This window comes from Cetorhinus maximus, chromosome 9, assembly GCF_964194155.1.
Source record: "Cetorhinus maximus chromosome 9, sCetMax3.hap1.1, whole genome shotgun sequence".
NCBI lineage: Eukaryota > Metazoa > Chordata > Chondrichthyes > Lamniformes > Cetorhinidae > Cetorhinus > Cetorhinus maximus.
The window spans coordinates 17,692,073-17,717,335 of record NC_135887.1 but is presented as its reverse complement, the minus strand read 5'-3'; the positions used below and the strand labels follow the sequence as shown (position 1 = coordinate 17,717,335).

General features: G+C 43.9%; 1 protein-coding gene across 1 annotated transcript in view; it reads right to left on the bottom strand.

Annotated features, from left to right (window-relative positions):
• Positions 1-1,445: 1,445 nt before the first annotated feature.
• The window catches only part of LOC144684291 (multidrug and toxin extrusion protein 2-like), a 63,841-nt gene continuing 40,023 nt past the window's right edge, over positions 1,446-25,263 (bottom strand). Inside the window, 7 exon segments of the mRNA XM_078547919.1 lie at positions 1,446-1,684; positions 6,805-6,880; positions 8,399-8,492; positions 8,605-8,702; positions 17,398-17,637; positions 20,094-20,227; positions 21,597-21,743. Of these exon segments, the coding sequence (XP_078404045.1) occupies positions 1,446-1,684; positions 6,805-6,880; positions 8,399-8,492; positions 8,605-8,702; positions 17,398-17,637; positions 20,094-20,227; positions 21,597-21,743 (1,028 nt within the window).

Sequence of the window (25,263 nt, the reverse complement as noted above, 5' to 3'; positions counted from 1 at the left end):
CCAATGGGTGTGTGGTAGGGAGCGACAGAATGCAATTATAATGGTTTACGCAAGGCGTTTCCATTATAAAGATAGTCATGAGAATTTCTTAATGGGTACAAACTGTCCTGGATTGTGTGCCAATGTAAGATTTAGTTCATTAAACTGCTGACTATCCAACTCCCTTACCTGGTTTCTATTGTTAATCTACTTCAAAAGTGCCATCCTCACCGCCTCCTCAAAAAATAAGCAGTGAGCCCTCAGTCCGTACAAACTACTGCCCCATTTCACTCCAGTCCTTGAATGTGCAATCACCTCTCAAATCCTCCCAGAATTCTTTGTTTGAACTCCTCCAATCAGGTTTCTGCTCTGTCGCAGGACTGAAATGACTCCTATCAAAGTTACAAATGACATCCTATATGATTGTAACAAAAGTAAACCATCGCTTCTTATCATTTTCACTTGACAAGGTTAGTCACACAATACTCTTCACTGTCATCTGTTGGGTGGGACTGCACTCACCTGGTTCCATTCTTACCTGTGTGCCAGCTATATGTCCCTCAGGGCACAGCTAGTTTAAACAGTGGCGGTACCAACAAGCTCTTGGTGATGGACATAGAAACCTCCAAAAATAAAGTATGTTCCGTGCCCTTTTCACCCTCAGTGCTTCCTCCACCTGGTGTTCACCTTGGAACAATCCTGATTCATCCTCTGAAGAAGGGTGGAAGGTGGGAATCAGTGAGGAGTTTCCTTACTTATGTTTGACCAAAAGCTATGACACTGCTTGAAGTCTGAGGGCTTTCTGTGCACACCCATCACCTACACAGTAATGTTTCCCCACCTCTGGAGGGTCTGTCCTGCTGGTGGAAGAAACATTTCCAGTGAGAGCCATGGAGGAGTCTACAACTTTGGTTAATGGGCCTGACTAAGTCAGGCTGTTTCTATTTGGTCTCTGGCGTTCACACCCTGATCACAAGAGTGGTAGCTTGCTCACTGGGGCTTTGGCACAACAATTGAATTGGAAATGGTCTTTCAAACCCTAAATCTTAACACTATCCAACTGAGATGTCAACAGTTCATAAGATATTTGCAAATCTGTTCAAACTGATCACTTTTAATATTTTTGCTTGATTATATATTATTATATAATTATAATTAATTATATTAATAACTTTTTTTAAAAATTCATTCATGGGATGTGGGCATCACTGGCTAGCCATCCCTAATTGCCCTTGAGAAGTTGGTGGTGAGCTGCCTTCTTGAACCAGTCCATGTGCTGCAGTCCATGTAGTGTAGGTACGCTCACAGTGCTGTTAGGGAGGCAGTTCCAGGATTTTGACCCAGCAACAGGTGATTGGGGTTTCTCAGAAGCTACAGTCAGATTTTGTGTGAACTTTGGCCTCTGTTGTCCTTTGGTCACAATCTTACTATTCATCTTGCTTTGTCTCTCCATTGCTCACTGGGGTCTACAGCCCCTTTGCAAGAATGAAGTGTATCACCAGTCCCATTGCCAGAATGAGTGGCCCTGAAAGGAAGGCTAGGCCACGACGAATGATCAGTTGTTTTGTGGACAGGATTTCTCCAACCGTGGTCGCTCCAGTGTCCAGAATGGAACACTCATCTGTCACCCGGTCCTTGTTTATCTTTTGTTCCATTTGACAAACATTGGGCATCAAAACAACTGCGCTGTTTTCTGTGTCCGCTTCTGTGAAGGAAAGTCACATTGAAAAGTTGTAAGTACATGATGATACCAGTTCATCCAATTGATTTTAGGAAGGCTGGTGATCAGACCAAAGATCTCTTCAACGACCACCAGCCATTTTTTTCCCACATGATCTATATACAGGAGATCAGTCCTGTCAGGAGTATGGTCTCCTAGTTTTGGATTTCTTCAATGCAGAGGTTTTTGACTCACTGTCTGCTGAGGTTTGGCTCTGTACCTCAACAAAGTCACAGGGGCCATCTCAAAACGACACTTAACAGCAGACCAAATTGCACACATATGAACATACAAATTAGGAGCAGGAGTAGGCCATTCGCCCCCTCGAGCCTGCTCCCCGTTCAATAAGATCAAGGCTGATCTGAATGTAACCTCAACTCCACATTCCCACCTACCCCGATAAGAATCTAAGTAGCTGTGTCTTAAAAATATTCAAAGACTCTGCTTCCACTGTCTTTGAGGAAGGGAGTTCAGCAGGCTCATGGTCCCGTGAGAGAAAAAAAATCATCCTCATCTCTGTCTTCAATGGGCCACCCCTTATTTTTAAACAGTGACCCCCTAATTCCAGATTCTCCCACAAGAGGAAACATCCTCTCCACATCCACCCTGTCAAGTCCCCATAGGATTTTATTTATTTCAATCAAGTTGCCTCTTACTTTTCTAAACTCCAGTGGATACAAGCCTAGCTTGTCCAAACTTTCTTCATAAGATAACCCTCCCATCCCAGGTATTAGTCTAGTAAACCTCCTCTGAACTGCTTCCAATGCACTTACATCCTTTCTTAAACAATGAGACCAATCCTGTTTCTAGTAGTCTAGAAGTGATCTCACCAGTGCCCTCTATCTTCACTGCACAGTGTTAACACAACACAGGAGAATCAGTGATGAGTGATAAGCTCAACTTGATTAGTGTACAGAACAGGTGTTCTCCGACTGTGGGAGAGACCAACATGTCCCACTGGTCAGCCAACACCCACCTCAAGTTAGGCAGCTCCCGACTAGTAAGATGCTGCCCCGCCACAGTCCATCTGGAGCTTAGAGTCTCTGCTCAACAAGTGAATAGAATCCATTGCACCAGGCAAACAAACAAAACAAATGAAAAGAAAGAAGATGCCAACGCTTCGACTGGTAATCTGGAACATCGGGACTGTGTGTACGGATTTACAGGTGTCTTGCAGCTGGTCAATAACACACGCAAGGGAACTGTGATCGATATAAAACTCTACAGGCTGAACATTGACATAACCTCCCTCCAAGAAAGCAGGCTCACAGAGAGCTGATCACTGAAAAAAAATTTACATATTCATCTGGCAGGGTAAGAGTTCAGAGGAAATGCATGAGCGAGGCATAGCCATCACATTAAGGAACTTTCTACGTTCGATGAATGGTTCAGAACATGTTTTCTCCATCTATCTCTCAATTCAAACAGGGCCAGTTAACCTCATTAGTATCTATGCTCCAACACTGTGCTCCACTACAGAGTTGAAAGACCAGTTCTATGAGGAGCTTGAGACTGCTATCAGCAGAATCCCTAAGTTAGAACATCTTTACCTACTGGGGGAGGTCAATGCAAGAATGGGCGTGCACCATGAAGTATGGTCTCCTCCCTCAGATATCATGGCATGGGAAAGAAAAACGAGAATGGGCAGAGACTACTTGAGCTTTGCTGCTACCATGATCTTTGTGTGACCAACATAGCTTCTTTCAGAACAAACCGTGCCATAAGGTTTCCTGGAGATATCCAAGATCAGGGCATTGGCACCAGCTGGATCTGATCATCACCAGACGCGACTCTCTGAGCAGCATTCTCAACACACGTGGGTGAGGATGCAATCCTTGAAGCTTTTTCATTCAAAGCAGAAATGTCACCAATGTCATCCATACTGCCTTCCTCAACTCGATCGAACAGCTGCACTCCAGCATTCCCACACAGAGTGAAGAAGTGAAATGGAACATACTTTGAGACACCATCTACAATACCTCACTCTCAACATATAGGAAGCAAGAGCAGAAGCACACTGATGGGTTTAAGTTTAACATCACTATGACGGAACCTGTCATTGAAACCAAGTGCTTTGTTCTCATTAATTACCAGAGAGATCCGAGCGAGAAGACTCTGAATGCACTAAAAGCTGCATGAAGTAAAGTCCAACAGCAAGGTATGCGCAATGACTACTGGTTACAACTTTGCCAGAATATCCAGGGTGCGGGTGATAGGTGCTTCAGTCTTGGTAATGTCATTGAATGTCAAGGCAAGATGATTAGATTCTCTCTTTTTGGAGATACAGTCATTGCCTGGCCCTTGTGTGGCACAAATATTACTTGCCACTTATAACCCCATGCCCGAGTGTTGTCCAGGTCTTGCTGCATGTGGACATCAGTATCTGAGGGGTCACGAATGAACACTGTGCGACCATCAGTGAGTATTCCTTCTTCTGACCTTATGATGGAAGGAAGGCCATTGATAAAGCAGCCAAAGATGGTTGAGCCCAGGGCACTACCCTAAGGAGCTCCTGCAGCAATGCCCGAGACTGAGATGATTAGCCTCCAACAACCACAATCATCTTCCTTTGTGCTAGGTATGGCTCCAACCAGTAGAGTTTTTCCCCAATTTTACAAGGGCTCCTTGATGTCACACTCGGCCAAATGCTGCTTTGATGCCAAGGGCAGCGATTTGCACATTACCTGTTGAATTCCACTCTCATCCATGTTTGGACTGAGGCTATAATAAGGTGTGGGCCACATGGCCCTGGATGAACCCAAACTGAACACTGGTGAGCAGGTTATTGCTGTGTAAGTGCCATTTATTATTACTACCAACAACAACTTCCGTCATTTTGCTGATGATCAAGAGTAGACTGATGGAGCAGTAATTGGTCAGATTTGATTTTTCCTGCTTTTTGTGGATAGGACATTCCACATTGTTGGGTAGATGCCAGTGTTGTAGCTGTACTGGAACAACTTGGCCAGAGGCGTGGCTAGTTCTGGAGCACATGTCTCCAGTACTGCTGCCGGGATGATGTCAGGGCTCATAGCCTTGAGTATCCAGTGCCTTCAGCTGTTTCTTGTTATCACGTGGAATGAATTGAATTGGCTGAAGACTGGTGTCTGGGGACCTCAGGAGGAGCCCAAGGTGAATCACCCACTTGGTATTTCTGGCTGAAGGTAGTTGTATATGCATCATCCTTAAGCATTTTGGGACGTTTAGCTTTGGTAAAGGCGCTATATAAAAGCAATATTATTGACAATGGTCCCTTAGATGAGGTATTAGAAAGTTCCTAGCAAAAATTTGAAAGCGATCCCAATGTACACAGCACTTGGATCACTTGATGGAAAATGCTTCCACATGAAACAAACAATCCATATTTGTGTGAGGAGTGACAATGTTCAAAATGCAGATCCCTTTAAGAATAAACCAGGACAAGTTTCCGGGTGAATTGAGAGCAGATGATGTTCATTGAAGCCTGTACTTAGGAGCTGGGTTTTGCCCAATGGGGTACCTGGCTTTGGAACAGGGAGGGAGTTCGGAAGGGAAGAGTGGAAACTGGTACTTGTACTGAATTACAGTTTAACAATAAAACAGCTGTGATTCACAGAATGTCTTCTGCTTGCCTGATACGGTATATGGATATCTACTGTTCAACAAGGAGCACGCATTACCATTGCTGTCAAAGCCATCAGTCCCACTTCTGCAATACAATTTATTCGGTACATAAGAAGGCAGAGATGAAAAGTAGCATCATAAAATAACATTGAAGTTTGCTGATGTTACCAAGTTAAGAGGCATAGCAAACTGGGGAAGGATACAGGCGATTGCAAGGGAATGTAAGCAGGTTAGCAGTGTGGGAAGATGGGTGGCAAATGCAGTTTAATGCTAAGAAATTTGGTCATTTTGCAGCATCAGTGAAAGGAAGTGTACACTATATAGTTAGATTGTTAACACAGTGGAGAGATTGAAGGATAACAGGATGCTGATATGTCGACTTTAAAATGAGTGAGTAGTTAGAAATAACCATAAAAAACAGATGAGATTCCAAGTTTTATATTTAGACATATTAAATATAAAAGCATGGGAGTGATGTTGAATTGCTGCAAGCTATTAGTTAGGTTGCAATTGAAATATTGCACCCATTCCAAACACCTCATATTAAGGACACAAAAAGGGCAATGCAAAGGTTCACTGGAATGGTACAAGGGATGAGAGTTCATAGCTACAAATAACAACTGAAAAACTGGGGCTTTCATCCCTGAAAGAGAAAAGGTTAAAGGACAATCAGATCAAGGATTCCAAAAATATAGAAAACTTTGACAGAGTAAATGGTGAAAATTGCTTTTGCTGGTAACAACAAGGCATAGCTCAGGATTAACAAAGGGGAGGCTTTATATGGGGAGGTGGTGGCATAGTGGTATTGTCACTGGACTGGTAACTCAGTGTAATGCTCTGGGGACCTGGGTTCAAATCCCACCATAGTAGAATTTGAATTCAATAAATATCTGGAATTATAAGTCTAATGATGACTATGAAGCTGTTGTTCATTATCATAAAAGTTCATCTGTGGTCCTTACCAATGTGGTTGACTCTTAAAAGTGTCCTCTGAACAAGAGCAATTAGGGATGGGTAATAAATGCTGGCCTAGCATTCATCCAATGAATTAAAAAAAAATGAGAGGGATATTAGAACATGGAATACTTTAACATAAGTTAAAGGGTGAGACAATAAGATCATTTATCAGTACTTAGCAAGGAAGGATATAAAAGAGCAAAGAAATGGGATTGTAGAAGATAGCTCCAGTTCAAGAGTTAGCACCATTGCTAATTCTCAATTAAAAAGATTAAATTTTCTTAACTCTTTAAATGTATGATGAAAAGCTTTAAAAAATGTGATAGTGGTATTATTGATAATGTATTCCAATTGTCTGTTCAGACCCTATTACATAGGATGGAATAGTCCTTTATTGTAAGTGGAGTAAAAATAGGAGAATGTTTAGCCTTCGTGTAGTGCATTCTCCAGAAGGGTAATACTTACATATGTTAAAACTGTTATTCTTTAGTCAAACATGCTTTAGGCATATAAGTACCATCCTTGTACAGAATGTTCATCCTTACCACGTACTCTGTTAGTACAATCTGATAAAAAAATGGTCTGGGCTCCAGGCTGAACTTCATTTGTTAGCCCTGTGAACTAGAAGGAAACAATCAGTAAACTAAACATTACTGAAGCAAACAATTATTAAGAGAGAAAAATATATGATTGGATTGGGAATTAAGTTGTGAACAGAAAACAAATTTCTTGTAATTTTATTTTCAGGTGCAAAGTTACCAAACTCTAAACACTCCCAACCCCTCAATGCTCTCCCTCCAGGGACCTGCATCTGAGGGGATGAGGAAGTGACATGGGTCCATCCGTCAGCCAATAAGAATGGCTTTCCCTCCAATTTGCTCCTCCTCTAAGGAGCAGTGCCTGTCCTCCAAGTTGCTGCTCCCCATGGCAACCCATGTGAGATCATCACCTGAACAAGGTACAGAAATAACCTTCATCTTCTAGTTCAATGTGCTCAGGGTGTGCATTTGTGAACCATTGTAAACCTCTCTGCCATAAGTGGGTGGCGTGTCCTTGCTTGTCTCCTTTCAATGTATTTATTTGCTCTACATTTTGTCGACTGACACTTGTCACCATCTTGCCAAGTTCACAGAAGTGGAAGCTGTACTTTTCTTTGCAATGGGATAGTGTATTTACCTACAAGGAATGTTCCAATGTGAATTGTCCAACGTTCATTACATATCATAAACATGCTAGGAATTGCCAGTCGTAGAAAATGGCTCCACTCCTGCACGCAGTCAGTAGACGAACCTAGATATAGAGAAACGACGGAGTTACTAACACAGTATAGGAAGGGTCTGAGAAATGCACAAGGAGAAAGGGAGATAGGGCAGACAGAAAAACATTTGTATCATCCAGATCACTTCAGCTTTCAAACTGGCCCTGGGTTTTGCCCTGGGCTCTTTCACCATGCAATGTGTCTGTGTTGGGGGTGATTCTCCAATCCATAAGAAACAGCACTCACAGGATGCGCATTGTGAGAAATCATGGCCGTGCTGGGTGGCCCCAGTTATGTGGGGAGACATTTTGCCTCTGATCTCCTCAGTGGTCAGTAGCCGGCTGGGGAGATTGTGACACAGTGATAATGCCACTACCAGCAATCCAGCGGCCCAGCCCAAATCTGTCGTCCTTACCCGGGTCTGACTCTAGACCCAGAGCAATGTAGTTGACTCTTAAACAGTCTTCTGACATGGCCCTGGAAAGCACTCAGTTCAGGAGAGTTTGGGGTGGGCAACAAATGCTGGCCTTGCCAAAAAGCCTGTTGACTCTTCCTGATTAGACTCATGCAGGAAGCATGACCATTCGTACAAGAAATTGGCAGCATCCATGGGAATGTTGACATAGTATGGTGCAGGAGATGAAGGGAGGAAGAGAGAGAAAAGTAGGAAACAAATCTGTAAATAAGGGCCTTCAAAACATGTGAATGTTTCACACAGAGAGGGGATTGAATCTAATGCCAATTAAATGCTCAAGCCAATTTTCCTTCCCATGCATTTAATTGGAGAGTGGAATTGGATAGGGTCTATCATGAGGGGCTAATTAGATATCGTCCATTTCACATCTTTGCCCAAAGTGTAAATTACCCTCTCTGAAACCTACCCAGGTCTCAACATACAAGTTTTTCCATTGAATGTATCCAAACAGGGTAATAGCCTGACAGTACTGAGAAATAACACTGGCAGCAGCCAAGCCCCTGAAAAACAAGTTTGCATGTTAAAGATGGCTTCAACTAAAGTCTGGGTCATCATCCAGTGAAAGATTCATTTATCAGACATTCAAAATGTTTAAAGTTGTTTGCTACTTACGGCACTCCCAGCATCAGCACAAAGAGGAAGAGATCATTGGTGGCAGCGTTGAGGATGTTGGCTATGAGACCAGTGAAAGCCTGAAGCATGATGATCCCCTGAGGTGGGAACAAAACAATAAAGTCATTCCTGGAATTGCCCTTCAATAAACCAACAGGGTGTGTGGCATGGTGCCAAGATAGGGCAAGATAGGGTGCAGCTGCTCTCCCAATGTCCATGTTTGGAGTACAATGTGCCCCACACATGTAGGGTGGAGGTTCTCGAGTCAGGGTTCTACTCTCTCTCCTTCTGCTTTTCTTCTCCAGAGCGCAGGAGATTAGAAACCACTAGTTTATTCAAGAGCCTGCTATCTCCCTGATAAGTGTCTCATGCAACCATTCCCCACTGTGCTGACAATCCATGCTCTCTGTGTTAGATGAAACAATGGAACAATCAACAAATAAGGGATAGTAAGGGTTTCTCCTTTGAGATCTTGCTCCCTTATGAGGTAGGTGTGTTCGTGTGTGTGCATGTGTGTGTGTGTGTGTGTGTGTGTGTGGGGCTATGATGTGGTAGGTGGTGCATGCCAGGTGGACCAAATCCACAAAGGAAACCTAGCCACACTATTACAATGGTTTTGAAATTTGCATTTATTATAAGAAGATTTGTGCACTGAATTCAGAAGTAATGAGTCCAATAACAACTTTAGAAATTTAAAAAATTAAATTAAAACATTTATTAACAAAAGAATTTAAATATTTACATAACATTACAGTTACTTGATATTATAACAAATCCCTTATTAACCTAACTCCCAACTACACACCCACTTTAAGGCAACAGTCCAAAATAGATTTTAAATTTAAATAGGCAATCCAGCAAGGCTACAACAGCACCCACTCAATAATGGAATTCCAAAGGCTTTTAACTTTAGTTACTGGAGCAAGACTTCTTCAGAGTGGCTAGAAGCTTTCCCCAAGTCTCGTTCACACAGTGTACCTTTCCAGATTTTCCACGGCCCCACCCCCACACAGCCTCACATCCTTCTCTATACGTGTTTCTCTCTTTTAATGTGTAAAATCCCATTGTTCTACATGTCTTTGGAAATTTACTTTTCCCATAAAATAAAAATCTTTTATGTTGACAATATGACCTTTTCCTTTTGGGAAAAATAAATGTAATAACCTTGCCCTATTTATCTTGTTAGTTGTAAACATCCTACCGTCCCTTTGAAAATCAAACAACCCCTTCACTTATCTTAAAATGAGAATTTCCTTCACACTTAATCTATGGAACTTTCATCTGAACTTATCCATCTCCATTCTCACAGGTCACTCACCATCCTGACTTGGAAATAAATTGCCGTTCCTTCACTGTCACTGGGTCAAAATCCTGGAACTCCCCCCCTAACAGCACTGTGGGTGTACCTATACCACATGGACTGCAGATGTTCAAGAAGGCAGCTCACCACCACCTTCTCAAGAGCAATTAGGGATGGGCAATAAATGCTGACCCAGCCAGTGACGCCCACATCCCATGGGTGAATTTTTAAAGAATTTCAAATGTCTGTTTTAAACCTACTCTTTTGATAATTTCAATCTTGTAGTCTAAGGATCTCTAGTTTAATTAAATCAGTCACAGAGATAGAACCATCCACACTCACACCCATAAACCTATGAAAAATACAGTAGTTTTGTGACAGTGTACAGTGCCAGTACACTGAGGTACACCTTCTGTCCAGCCCGCCTGCACACCCGACATCCTCTGCGCTCATTCCGGGGTCTCCCAGTCTGACTCCCAGGGAACCCCGCCGCCCCAGAGAGTTTGACCTGTTGGACCACTTTCACCCGCGTCAGGTTTGAGGGGCTGGGAAATGTCCCGACTTTGCGTTCCCAACCTGGGAGCAAAAATCCCAGCCATACTGTCAAAAGCCAGCTGGATGTGAGTCTGCAATGCATCCTGTCAATCCTAGATACCGTAGACTGAGCCACACTGGTAGAGGGTTTGGATACTGTGGCCTGGATTCGCTCTATCATAAAAACCCATTTACTTTCCTTCAGCTACATTATCCCAAATATTTCACTGAATTGCAAAATTCCTTATTTATTTAATTTTTTTTTACACACTCCAGACAGTTTTTTTTCAAGGAGTTAAAGAGGAGAAGTGGTAAATGCCTTGGCAGCTCCCTTTGGCAGTTCATCTTACGACAAATTAGATGGCTCTTTTTGACAGTTCCAATAAGCTTGACAGTTCCAATGAATGTATGCACTTTTTACGCACAATCATGCCTAATTTTAAAAACGCCAAAGGACACCTTACCAAACATATGAACAAGGAGCAGGAGTGAGGCCACTCGGTCCCTCGAACCTGCTCTGCCATTTAATAAGATCATGGCTGATCTGATAGTAACCTCAAACCTGCATCCCGCCTACCCCCGATAACCTTTCACCCCCTTGCTTACCAAGAATCTATCCACCTCTGCCTTAAAAATATTCAAAGACTCTGCTCTCACCGCAATTTCAGGATGAGAGTTCCAAAGACTCACGACCCTCTGAGAGAAATAATTTTGCCTCATCTCCATTTTAAATGGACCACCCCTTATTTTTATACAGTGACCCCTTTTTCTAGATTCTCCCACAAGAGGAAACATCCTCTCCACATCCACCCTGTCAAGACCCCTCAGGATCTTATATGTTTCAATCAAGTCGCCTCTTACTCTTCTAAACTCCAGTGGATACAAGTCTAGCCTGTCCAACCTTTCCTCATAAGACAACCCACCCATTCCAGGTATTAGTCTGGTAAACCTTCTCTGAACTACTTCCAATGCAGTTGACCAATGGGCAGCTGACCTCCCCCAGAGGGATCCCGGGGCTGTATCCACAGGAAACTTACCTCCCCAGAAGGGTAGCTGGCTATACAAATTAATCCACAAAATTCAGACCTACTCCTACCAGGTCTAACCTTCACACTTTGGGTTTCAGACACCTCTCACATCAAAATAACACATGAGTGGAGGCAGAGGCTGATATCTATGGGCGACTGCCTCAGTGAAATGGACATGCACGAAATGCGACCTGACCTCCTTCCCAACCCCCAAAAATAGTCGGTGCCGTGTCCGAGGGCTATTTCCGGGCTCGTCAGCCATTTCCGCAACAACTGAGAGGCTCTCCATCGTTGTAAAAATCCAGACCTAAATCTCCCCATCAAACCCCATGACCTCTACCACCAGTCTTGTGTTGAGGTTATGTTCAACCCGAACCGCAGGCTGCTTGCATAGGTTCTTGTATGGCCCAAGCTGTAGCTTGAAAAGACCAAGCTCTGCATGGCCTTGTCAGCTGTGGCTCAGTGAGCAGCGCTCTTCCTTCTGGGTCAGGTGGCCGTGTGTTCCAGCTCCATTCCAAGGACACGAGTGCAAAAGTTGAGACTGACACTCCTACTGCAGGACGGAGGGAATGCTGCATTGTTGGGGGTGCCATCTTTCAGATGAGATTTTAAACCTGCTGCATTAGGTGGATTAAGATCGCATGGTTCTCAATCAAAGAACAGTGGGATCCTCCCTGGTTAATATTTATCCCTCAATCAACATAGCAAATAGTACAGGTTATCTTGTGATTTATTATATTGCTGCTTGGGGGAGCTTGCTGGTCATAAACTGACTGCCGTATTCCCTGCATTACAACAGCAATGACTCTTCAAAAGTGCTTCATTACTTATAAAGCACTTTAAGATGTTCTGAGATCAGGAGAGGTGCCAAAGAAAAAGTATTTTTCTTTCTTTCTCTATTTAAGGGTGTCAAGGAGCTCCCCCCAATGGTACAGGAGGTAAATGCACAAATATTTTGTTACTGAGTCAACTCGGAAGCATGAAGATTGGGCAGACTCCCACAAAGTGCCTGACATATTGTCAACAGCCTCAGAAATCCTGACCATGAAAGTTAGGAAATGATAACCAGTTTCTTATGATGGAAAGAGTGTATGTGATTATGTGTGTGTGTGATTGCGTGCGTTTGTATATGTGATTTTGTGTGTGTGTGGGTGCGTGGGTGTTTCTGTGTGTGATTGCATGTGTTTGTGCGTGTGATTCTGTGTGTTTGTGTGTGTGATTGTGTGTGTTTGTGTGTGTGTTTGTGTGTGTGGTTGTTTGTTTGTGTGTGTGATTGCTTGTGTTTGTGTGTGTGATTGTTTGTGTTTGTATGTGTGTTTGTGTGTGTGATTGCTTGTGTTTGTGTGATTGCGTGTGTTTGTGTGTGTGATTGTGTGTGTTTGTATGTGTGTTTGTGTGTGTGATTGCTTGTGTTTGTGTGATTGCGTGTGTTTGTGTGTGTGATTTTGTGTGTGTGTGAGAGATTATATATGGGTGATTGTGGGTGTTTGTGTGTGTGATTGCGTGTGTTTGTGTGTGTGATTGCGTATGTTTGTGTGTGTGATTGCGTGTGTTTGTGTGTGTGATTGCGTGTGTTTGTGTGTGTGATTGTGTGTTTTTGTGTGTGTGATTGCGTGTGTTTGTGTGTGTGATTGCGTGTGTGATTGTGTGTTTTTGTGTGTGTTTGTGTGTGTGATTGCGTATGTTTGTGTGTGTGATTGCGTATGTTTGTGTGTGTGATTGCGTGTGTTTGTGTGTGTGATTGCGTGTGTTTGTGTGTGTGATTGCGTGTGTTTGTGTGTGTGATTGCGTGTTTTTGTGTGTGTGATTGTGTGTGTTTGTGTGTGTGATTGTGTGTTTTTGTGTGTGTTTGTGTGTGTGATTGCGTATGTTTGTGTGTGTGATTGCGTATGTTTGTGTGTGTGATTGTGTGTGTTTGTGTGTGTGAATGCGTGTGTTTGTGTGTGTGATTGCGTGTGTTTGTGTGTGTGATTGCGTGTGTTTGTGTGTGTGATTGTGTGTTTTTGTGTGTGTGATTGTGTGTGTTTGTGTGTGTGATTTTGTGTGTTTGTGTGTGTGATTTTGTGTGTGTGAGAGATTATATATGGGTGATTGTGGGTGTTTGTGTGTGTGATTGCGTGTGTTTGTGTGTGTGATTGCGTGTGTAATTGTGTGTGTTTGTGTGTGTGATTGTGTGTGTGATTGCGTGTGTTTGTGTGTGATTGTGTGTGTGATTGTGTGCGCTTGTGTGTGTGATTGCTTGTGTTTGTGTGTGTGATTTTGTGTGTGTGAGAGATTATATATGGGTGATTGTGGGTGTTTGTGTGTGTGATTGCGTGTGTTTGTGTGTGTGATTGCGTGTGTAATTGTGTGTGTTTGTGCGTGTGATTGCGTGTGTGATTGCGTGTGTTTGTGTGTGATTGTGTGTGTGATTGTGTGCGCTTGTGTGTGTGATTGCTTGTGTTTGTGTGTTTGATTTTGTGTGTGTGAGAGATTATATATGGGTGTTTGTGTGTGTGATTGTGAGTGTTTGTGTGTGTTTGTGTGTGTGAGATTATGTATGTGTGTGTGAGATTATGTATGTGTGTGATTGTGTGTGTGATTGTGTGTGTAAATTGTGTGTGTGATTGTGGTTGTTTGTGTGTGTGAGATTGTGTGTGTGAGATTATGTGTGTGAGATTGTGTGTGTTTGATTGTGTGTGTTTGATTGTGTGTGTGTGATTGTGTGTGTGTGTGTGTGTGAGTGCAATTATGTGTGGGTATTTGTGTGTGTGATTGTGGGTGTTTGTGTGTGTGATTGTGTGTGTGTGTGATTGTGTGTGCGTGTGATTGTGTGTGCGTGTGATTGTGTGTGTGCGTGTGATTGTGTGTGTGCGTGTGTGATTGTGTGTGCGCGCGTGTGATTGTGTGTGTGCGCGTGTGATTGTGTGTGTGCGCGTGTGATTGTGTGTGTGCGCGTGTGATTGTGTGTGTGCGCGTGTGATTGTGTGTGTGCGCGTGTGATTGTATGCGCGTGTGATTGTGTGTGTGCGTGTGATTGTGTGTGCGTGTGATTGTGTGTGTGCGCGTGTGATTGTGTGTGTGCGCGTGTGATTGTGTGTGTGCGCGTGTGATTGTGTGTGTGCGCGTGTGATTGTGTGTGTGCGCGTGTGATTGTGTGCGCGCGCGTGTGATTGTGTGTGTGCGCGTGTGATTGTGTGTGTGCGCGTGTGATTGTGTGTGTGCGTGTGATTGTGTGTGCGTGTGATTGTGTGTGTGTGCGTGTGATTGTGTGTGTGTGCGTGTGATTGTGTGTGTGCGCGTGTGATTGTGTGTGTGCGCGTGTGATTGTGTGTGCGCGTGTGATTGTGTGCGCGTGTGATTGTGTGCGCGCGCGTGTGATTGTGTGCGCGCGCGTGTGATTGTGTGCGCGCGCGTGTGATTGTGTGTGCGCGCGTGTGATTGTGTGTGCGCGCGTGTGATTGTGTGTGTGCGCGTGTGATTGTGTGTGTGTGCGTGCGATTGTGTGTGCGTGCGATTGTGTGTGCGTGCGATTGTGTGTGCGTGCGATTGTGTGTGCGTGCGATTGTGTGTGCGTGTGATTGTGTGTGCGTGTGATTGTGTGCATGTGCGTGTGATTGTGTGTGTGCGTGCGTGTGATTGTGTGCGTGTGCGTGTGATTGTGTGTGTGTGCGTGTGATTGTGTGTGTGATTGTGTGCGTTCGTGTGATTATGTGTGCGTGTGATTATGTGCGCGCACGTGATTATGTGTGCACGCGTGTGATTATGTGTGTGCGCGTGTGATTATGTGTGTGCGCGTGTGTTTATGTGTGTTTGATTGTGTGTGTGAGATTATGTGTGTGAGATTATGTGTGTGAGATTATGTGTGTGAGATTATGTGTGTGAGATTATGTGTGTTTGATTGTGTCTGTTTGATTGTGTGTGCTTGATTGTGTGTGCTTGATTGTGTGTGTTTGTGTGCGTTTGTGTGCGTTTGTGTGTGCTTACGTGTGTGATTGTGGGTGTTTGTGTGTGTGAGATTATGTGTGTGTGTTTGTGTGTGTGTGATTATGTGTGTGTGATTATGTGTGTGTGATTATGTGTGTGTGATTATGTGTGTGTGATTGTGTGTGATTGTGTGTGTGTGATTGTATGCGTGTGATTGTATGCGTGCGTGTGATTATGTGTGCGCGTGTGTGATTATGTGTACGCGCGTGTGATTATGTGTGTGCGCGTGTGATTGTGTGTGCGCGCGTGTGATTGTGTGTGCGCGTGTGTGATTGTGTGCGCGCGTGTGATTGTGTGCGCGCGTGTGATTATGTGTGCGCACGTGTGATTATGTGTGCACGCGTGTGATTATGTGTACGCGCGTGTGATTATGTGTGTGCGCGTGTGATTGTGTGTGCGCGCGTGTGATTGTGTGTGCGCACGTGTGACTGTGTGTGTGCGCGCGTGTTATTATGTGTGTGCGCGTGTGATTATGTGCGCGCGCGTGTGATTATGTGTGTGTGCGTGTGATTATGTGTGTGTGCATGTGATTGTGTGTGTGCGCGTGTGATTATGTGTGTGCGTGTGTGATTGTGTGTGTGCGCATGTGATTATGTGTGTGTGCATGTGATTGTGTGTGTGCGCGTGTGATTATGTGTGTGCGTGTGTGATTGTGTGTGTGCGCATGTGATTATGTGTGTGTGCATGCGATTGTGTGTGTGCGCGTGTGATTATGTGTGTGCGTGTGTGATTGTGTGCGTGTGTGATTGTGTGTGTGCGCGTGTGATTATGTGTGTGTGCGTGTGTGATTGTGTGTGTGCGTGTGTGATTGTGTGTGTGCGTGTGTGATTATGTGTGTGTGCGTGTGATTATGTGTGTGTGCATGTGATTATGTGTGTGTGCGTGTGATTATGTGTGTGTGCATGTGATTGTGTGCGAGCCAGTGTGTGTGTACATTCTGTAATAATTTACTTACTGGAATAAATACCTTCACGTAGGGTTGTGTTAACCTGTAAGAAAGTAGAAGATGCTGGCACTAACAGGGAAACCATAGAACATCACCATTTGCAACCAAAGATAAACTCAAACCAAGTTAGCAAATTCGTGCGGCACAATGAAGTACCAACATATGGTGCCAGGGCAATAAAAGCAGCAGGTAAGGCCTGGCACATAGCGCAGTCTCAGCCAGGCTTCTGTGGAAGATACAAAAAGAAAAACTACGTAATGTTGAGATGGTCAATCCAGGCAACGCTGATGTTTGTACTGACATCTGGACCGCACACTAATATCGGCATGAAATCAATATTCATTGAACTGTCTCATTTACATATGTGAGGGACTGAGGGCTTTTTTTTTTTATGCGACTGCCCGGAACACTTGCAAAATCGCCTTTCCCAACATGGCGGTGCCCGTAATGTAGGTGCAGAGCGAGCATGGGTGTTGTTTCCCAAAACTGGCCCTTTTTTTTCCCACTGTCTTCCCAGAAAATTGGTGCAACATAAAAACAATTTCTGCCCCGACATTCCTCTCCTCCGGTGATGTACTTCAAAGCCATATTTCATGTGATTTCGGAGGGGAAGCATTCACACTCAGTTTGAAATGGTAGAAAGGGCAGCATTTTTTGAAGTTTGCAGAAGAGATTTTTCTAGAATGATTACGGGGATGGGGAATTACGTTTCCGTGGATAGGCTGGAGAAGTTGATGCCGTTCTCTTCTAGCGAAGGCTAAGGGGAAATTTGATAAGAAGTGCTTAAAATTTAAATGGAGTAAATGAAGAGAAGCTGTTCCCAATGGCTGAAAGGTCGATAACCAGAGGACAGGGATCCAGGGTGACTGGCCAAAGAACCAGAGGCAAACTTGAAGAGAAACTGTTTTACGCAACGAGTGGTTAGATTTTGGAAAGCATTCCTGACAGGGTGGTGGAAACAGATTCAATAGTGACCTTCAGGTGGAAATTGGTCAAATAATTGAAGGAAAAAAACTTACAGGGATGTCTGGAAAGACAGTGGCGGGATTTTCCAGGTCCACTTGCCAACTGGATTTACTGGTGCCGCCAAAGTCAACAGACTTTTTTGGCTGGTTCACCACATCTACTGCGGCAGAACTGGAAAATGTCGGCCAGGGAGTGGGACTAACTGGACTGCTCTTCGGTAAAGCCAGCGCAGACTCGATGGACCAAATGGCCTCCATCTCTGCTGCACTATCCACGATTCGATTTATTTCCTTCTTAAAGAAAAATTAAACAAGCGGCTGCTCTGGTGTTTAGAGGAACTTTGTGCCTGACTCAACAAGACACGAGATCGGATCTTCGGATCACTCAGGCCCGGATTTTCACCACAATGAAGAGCCTCTCCATCATTGCGAAAGTCCCGGAAATGGCTGACGTCCCACTCCCAAACCCGCCATTTTCCATCTTTACAGGGGCGGGACTTCTTCTGCTGTAATGTTCCCCTTTTAAATTTTATGTCAGTATTCACTCGCATCAAGCCAACCATGCAGACAGCATGTGACCTGTTGCTTTTCACTATTGTGGCTGTTCTTAAGCTGGATGCCAGGCGGTGTTCACTGTAAGATGGTCGACTCACCATTTCATTGACTCCCTCTCTATTGAGGAGACCGCCTGGTCTCTGCTTGACGCTGATCCAGCTGAGATTATCCCCTCACTATATGTAAATATGCAATTTGGAACCTCCATCCTAACATTCCTTGACCCAACACTTCTATGTTCACTAACACACTCTGTCATCGGGCCACTGGACGGCCTCCTTTCTTTCACTCAAATACTGTTATTTTATTCTCTTTTGCAATCAAAAATAAACAAGATTCTCACTTAGCTACTGCAGGAGACTGTTTGAAAGCTAATAAAATAGAGTCATAGAGTCATAGCGGTCTCCAGCACAGAAAAAGGCCCTTCGGCCCATCGAGTCTGCGCCTGTCAAACAAGTACCGAACTATTCTAATCCCATTTTCCAGCACTAGGCCCATAGCCTTGTATGCCATGGCATCGCAAGGGCACATACAAATATTTGTTAAATGTTATGAGAGTATCTGCCTCTACCACCCTTTCAGGCAGTGAGTTCCAGATTCCCACCGCCCTCTGGGTGAAAAAATTCTTCCTCACATCCCCTCTAAACCTCCTGCCCCTTAACTTCAATCTATGCCCCCTGGTTATTGATCCCTCCACCCAGGGGAAAAGTTCTGTGCTCGATGTTTATGAAGATGGCCCAGCAGGGAAAGCAGGCTATCATGAGAATGAGAATCCCTCTTTGGAGAATCACTCCAATTCGCTTCCAGTTCTTGCTGCCGTATGTCTGAAAATCAGAATAAAATTAAAGTGAGTTGTATCGATATTATATCACATTCTAGTGGACACCATTTTTCTCTACAAGGACTAAATGCAACAATATAAAAAGAACTCAAAACATTTTTCTCATTTAACCAAAGCCATTATGATTTGATACCATTTTTGTTTAGGGTTTAATGTGCCAGCTTCATTCAGACCAAAACTACAAGAGGGTAAAATGCATCTGAATGACCTCACTTACTCCACAGTGGGGTAAAAAATTCAAGAGAAATTGGAAATAAAATATTAGAAAGCCTGGAACGATTAAAGACCATTTGACCTGTCAATCCCAACCTTTCCTTGAACCATCTTGTCCACCATGGATTCTACCTTAGCTCCTGAGGCAAGCTTCAACAGGATTTCTCAGGATCCACAAATAAGCAGTTTGAACAAAGCTAATCAATATTGAACTAATGTTTTTGCTTTCATTATGATTCATCTTGGGAGTAAGAGTTGGTGCCTGTAATTATCGATGTTTAGAATGCTGAATGTCCCCTCGTACGTTCTGTACCACATCACCTGTGGCATGGTGGGTAGTGCACTCATTTCTAATTCAGAAGGTTGTGGGTTTAGATCAAATTCTAAAGACTTTAGTACAAAAGTCTAGGCTGGCACACCAGTGCGGTGCTGAGGGAATGCTTCACTATTGAAAGTGCCGGCTTTTGGATCAGATGTTAAACTGAAGCCCCCAATGCTCTCTCAGGTGAATGCAAGTACAATTGAGACAACAGTTGTACAGGGCTTTGGTGAGAGCACATCTGGAGTACGGTGCACAGTTTTGGTCTTCATATTTAGGAAGAATATGCGTGCCTTGGAGGTGGTACAGCAAAGGGACACCAAATTGGGTCCTGGGATGAGGGGGCTGTCCTATGATGAAAGGCTGAGTAAATTAGGGCTAGAACATCTGGAGTTTAGAAGAATGAGAGGTGATCTCATTGAAACACATGTTATAGGCGTGATTTTCCAGACAGGTTTCTCATTAGAGACATCAAACTTTATTTACAGGCTGTAGCAGCAGTTACATGCTTCCATCAAGCTCCACCACTAGAAGAAGAACTCTCACTCTAAGATTCCCCACGCTTAGAGCTGATTTGTTCACACTCTCACATGATACTATACAACATAATAAGTCTTAAAGCTACAGTCACTGCATTCCTTAAAGCTACAATTACTACATTCCTCCCCCTTTAAATTTTTTGTACAATTTTTATTCACAAGGACATCTACCTTTATGACATTACAAATATATACATGGGTCATGCAGTTATAAGTTCAGTCTCTTAGATGGTTTCCTGATCTGGGTGGAATGTCGTAGCTCCACGACTTTCGAATCTCTTACAGGACCCACATTATCTGGAACTGCAGCAACACCAGGTGCCTCTTTAGGCACAGGCCGTTCAGTGTTACCTGCTCCAACAGAGACACCTGGTATGTTTATCCTCGGTTGAACAATTTCAACAGGGACCACGGATTCTGCAATGGTTACAGGTGGGAAATCATTTTGTTGGGGTTTCTCCCTTCTTCTCAAATGATCCACATGTTTGTGGGTGATCCGGCCTTCCACTTCTATGTGGTGTGACAAGGATCCAGTCACAGAAACTATTACACCAGGTAACCAACTCGATCCGCCATCGACATTTCATACGTATACCGCTTCACCAACAGTAAATTCTCACTCATGACTATGTAACTCGTGAGTCACTTTTTGATTCCCTTCTCATTTTCTCCACCTTCCCCTCCAAATTGGGAAGTGTCAGACTTAATCTCGTTCGAAGGCATCACTTCATAAGTAATTCTGAAAGTGTTGAACTTGTGATAGTGTGGAGGGGGTTGTTCCATAGCGAAAGAGGGAACGTGAAAGTTTAGTCTTCAATGATCCTCCTGATACTTTTTTCATCCCAGCTTTAAAAGTCTGCCATTTAGGCTCACAAATCTTTGGAATTCAGTGCTAGTAAATGCAGCACCATTGGCTGAGACGATTGCTTCCGGCTATCCAAGTATAAAAAAGCTTTGGCGTAATTTTTAACATTGGCGACCTAACCTCGTACACATCTAGCCATTTGGAATGTCCGTCAATTATTAATAGCAACACGGTGCCTAGAAAAAGACCAATGTAATCTATGTGCCGTCTCACTCAGGGCCTACCAGGCCTTCCCATGGGTGTAGCGGGGCCACAGCAGGCAACTTCTGTAGTTGTTGGCATTATATACAGTGCTTAACCACCTTCGCGATATCACCGTCCATGCCGGGCCACCAAATGTAACTTTGCGCGATCATCTTCATTCTTGAGATTCCCGAATGTGCGCTGTGCAGCTCTGCTAAGAGCGGTTCCCCTCCTTGTGAAGGAACAGCTACTCGTGTACCCCATAACATGACACCATCCTGACTGCCCAATTCATTCCTTCGAGTGAAGAGAGGCTTCAATTCGTCAGGGACTGGTTCCTGGGACCATCCTTTCAACACTTGGTCTCTCACTCTAGACAGGACTGGATCACAATTCGTCCAGAATTTTATCTGCCTTGTGCAGACTGGCGAGGAATCCAGGAAGTTCATCTCTAAAAATTATCTCTTGGAGAATTGGGGCGTGTTTGTTGCTCTCCTGCAAAGGAAGGTGACTTAGGGCATCAGCATTGGCTATATGCATCCCTGGTCTGTGCACAAAAGTGTATTCAAATGCAGATAAAATTAGAGCCCACCTTTGAATTTGTGCAGAAGCTATGGGAGGGATAGCTTTTTCTTCACTGAACAGACCCAAGAGCGGTTTGTGGTCAGACAGTACCGTAAAGTGTCGGCCACGTACGTATTGAACGTCGCTAATCCTTCTTTCTCAATTTTCAGATACCCTTTTTCAGCCGTGGAAAGGGTCCTGGACATGTAATGTATTGGCCTTTCTGAACCGTTGTCCATCTTCGTGCGATAGTTCCGCTCCCACACCATAGGGGGGCCGTGTCGCAGGTTAGTACCAATTCCATTGTCGGGTCGTAGTGTACTAACAAGTTTGAAGAGTGCAAGAGCTGTTTAACTTTTGTGAAGGCTTCTTCTTGAGGTGACTTCCAAACCCAACGCTGGTTTTTCTTTAATACTGAGTGCCGAGGGGCTAGGACTGTTGATAAGTTTGGTAGGAATCAACCATAATAATTAACCATACCTAAGATTGACCTGAGTTCAGAGACATTTTTAGGCGAAGGTGCCTCCTTAATAGCTTTAACTTTTTCTTCTACTGGGCGTAACCCTTGGGCATCCACCTGGTGACCCAAATAAATGACTTCACTTGCCTGAAGGGTATACTTTTCTATTTTTAAGCGCACCCCTGCTTCCAAAAATTGTTTCAAGACTGCCTCCAAATTAGCTAAGTGTTTGGCTTCCATGAACCCCATTGTTAGGATGTTGTCCAGGTAGACCACGACTTGAGGTAGTCCTTGTAGAAAACCTTCCATCACCCTCTGGAAAATTGCACAGGCTCAAGAAACACTGAAAGGCAGACATGTGTATTGATATAACCCTCTGTGGGTATTTATGGTCACAAACTCTCTGGAGGTATCATCCAATTCCAGCTGCTGATACACATGGCTCATATCTAGTTTAGTCTAAGTTGTTCCTCCTGCTAATTTAGCAGAGAAATCCTCAATATTGGGGATAGGGCACTGGTCCAACTTGGCAGCTTTGTTTACTGTTCGGGTCCAGATGGTCTGATCCAGTGTTAAGACAGGGACTACAGGTATTGCCCACTCTGAGAATTGAACAGGCTGTATAACCCTCAGCCTCTCTAAATGGTTCAATTCAGTGTCAACCTTCTCCCTCAGAGCATATGGCACTGGCCTTACTTTAAAGAAATGAGGAGTTGCTTCTGTTTCAACATTGCTCTTAGCCTGTAGGCCTTTGATTCTCTCCAGTTCGTCACTGATACTCAGTTTGGGATCCGCCAGGGTCACTCAGCTCCTGACCTCATTACAGCCTTGGTTCAAACATAGACAAAAGAGCTGAACTCCAGACGTGAGGTGAGAGTGTCTGCCCTTGACATCAAGGCCGCATTTGACCGAGTGCGGCATCAAAGAGCCCTAGCAAAGCTGGAGTCAATGGGAATTGGGGGAAAACTCAGGTTGGAGTCTTAACTAACTGAGAAAGAAAAATCACTTAAAGGGTTAAATTATAAAGGGAAGCAAGAACAGAAAAATAAGAAGAACAAGCCTGGACACGTGAAATGACCTGAGATCAAAGGTTAGGCAAAGAGTAGATAAAAAGGATACATGATGCAATAAACACAAACAGATGTTGTCTCATGGAATAAATAGTACATTGTTAGAAGAGATAAGATATGATCAAGAAACTGTATGGGTAAGCAAAATCAATTAGCTAACATAGATATAATTATAAGAGAATAAAGAAGGGCAAGTTAATAAGATCACTCAAGTTGATAGGATCACTGTGTGAATATGCTGGAGCCATGTAATTGTACTGTATAAATATTGCTTGTTGAACACTAACTTCGAACAGATCTGTTGTGATCTGCTCCCAATGGCCATTGTACGGTTCAGCGCTTAATAAATTGTACTCTTTCCTGAAGTAACCTGCATTTGCTGTATTTATTCTTTGACACTAGCACAAAGGAAGATGGTTGTGGTTGTTGGAGGTCAATCATCTCAGCCTCAGGACATTGCTGCACATATAAAAACTGTGGCTACAAGAGCAGGTCAGAGGCTGGGAATCCTGCGGCGAGTAACTCACCTCCTCAAAGCCTGTCCACCATCTACAAGGCACAGGTCAGGGGTGTTATGGAGTACTCTCAATTTGCCTGGATGAGTGCAGCTCCAACACTCAAGAAGATTGACACCATCCAGGACAAAGCAGCCCACTTTACTGACAAACCAACCACAAACATTCACTCCCTCCACCACCGATGCACAGTAGCAGCAATGTGTACCATCTACAAGGTGCACTGCAGCAACTCACCAAGGACCCTTGGACAGTGCCTTCCAAACCCACGCCCACTACCATCTAGAAGGACAATAGCAGCAAAGAGACTGAAAAACTCAAATCCATCCCAAACTCAGGAACTAAAGCTTTCCTCTGGTCTCTTCACGTGGGCCCGTTTCCAGACAACAGTGATATGTTACTGAACTGATGAATCATCCTGCACTATCTAGTGTCGGAGTAGTTGAGCGTGCAAAGTAAGTTATAAGATTACCACAAGTGTTCATATTAGGCCAGTGTTCATTGCCCATCCCTAATTGCCCTCCTTCAAAGGGTATTTTTTTTAAGAGTCAACCACATTGCTGTGGATCTGGAGTCACATGTAGGCCAGACCAGGTAAGGATGGCAGATTTCCTTCCCTAAAGGAACATTAGCGAACCAGATGGGTTTTTACAACAATGGTTTCATGGTCATCATCAGGCTTTTAACTTCAGATTTTTATTGCATTCAAATTTCACCATCTGCTGTGGTGGGATTCAAACCCTGATCCCCAGGAGCATTAACCTGGGTCTGTGAAATGCCAGTCCAGTGACAATACCACTACACCACACCACACCTCCCTCCAAAATTATTCAACCTTAGGATGTTCCATTCTCGAATGCATAATCTGACAAGTGTGTTTTAAAGTCTGTATCCTGTCATAAACTGATTGAGAAAGAGACAAGAATGATGGCAAAATACTATCTTTCAAGTGAAGTCGCTGTTAACTTGTAATGTAGGAGATGCAGCAGTCAATTTACACACAGCAAGATCCCACAAACAGCCAGGTGATAATGATGGATAACCTGTTTTAATGATGTTGTTTGAGGTGCAAATATTGGCCGGGACACAGACCTTCTCAGAAATGGTGACATCCACCTTGGAGAGCAGCCAGGGTCGAGGTTTAACATCACAGAATCACAGCATTTTAATGGCACAGAAGAAGGCCATTCGGCCCATCATGTCTGCACCAGCTCTCCAATGAGCATCATGACTTAGTGCCATTGCCCAGCCTTTTCCCCATAACCCTGCACATTGTTTCTATTCAAATAATCATCTAATGCCCTCTTGAATGCCTCAATTGAACCTGCCTCCACCACACTTCCAGGCAGTGCATTCCAGGCCCGAACCACTCGTTGTGTGAAAATGTTTTATCCCACGTCACACTTGCTTATTTTGCAAATCACTTTAAACCCGTGCCCTCTCATTCTTGATCCTTTTACAAGCGGGAACAGCTTCTCCCTATCTACTCTGTCCAACCCCCTCATGATTTTGAACATCTCTATCAAATCTCCTCTTAGCCTTCTTCTCTCCTTGGAGAACAGTCCCAACCTCTCCAATCTATCTTCATCACTGAAGTTTCTCATCCCTGGAACCAATCTTGGCAATCTCTTCTGTACTCTCTCCAATTTGTTCACATCCTTCCTATAATGTGGCACCTAGAACTGTTACACAGTACTCCAGCTGGATAACATCTTATCTGAAAGACAGCAGCTCTGACAGTGCAGCACTCCCTGGGTACTGCACTGGATTATGTGTTCATGTCACATGGATGATAG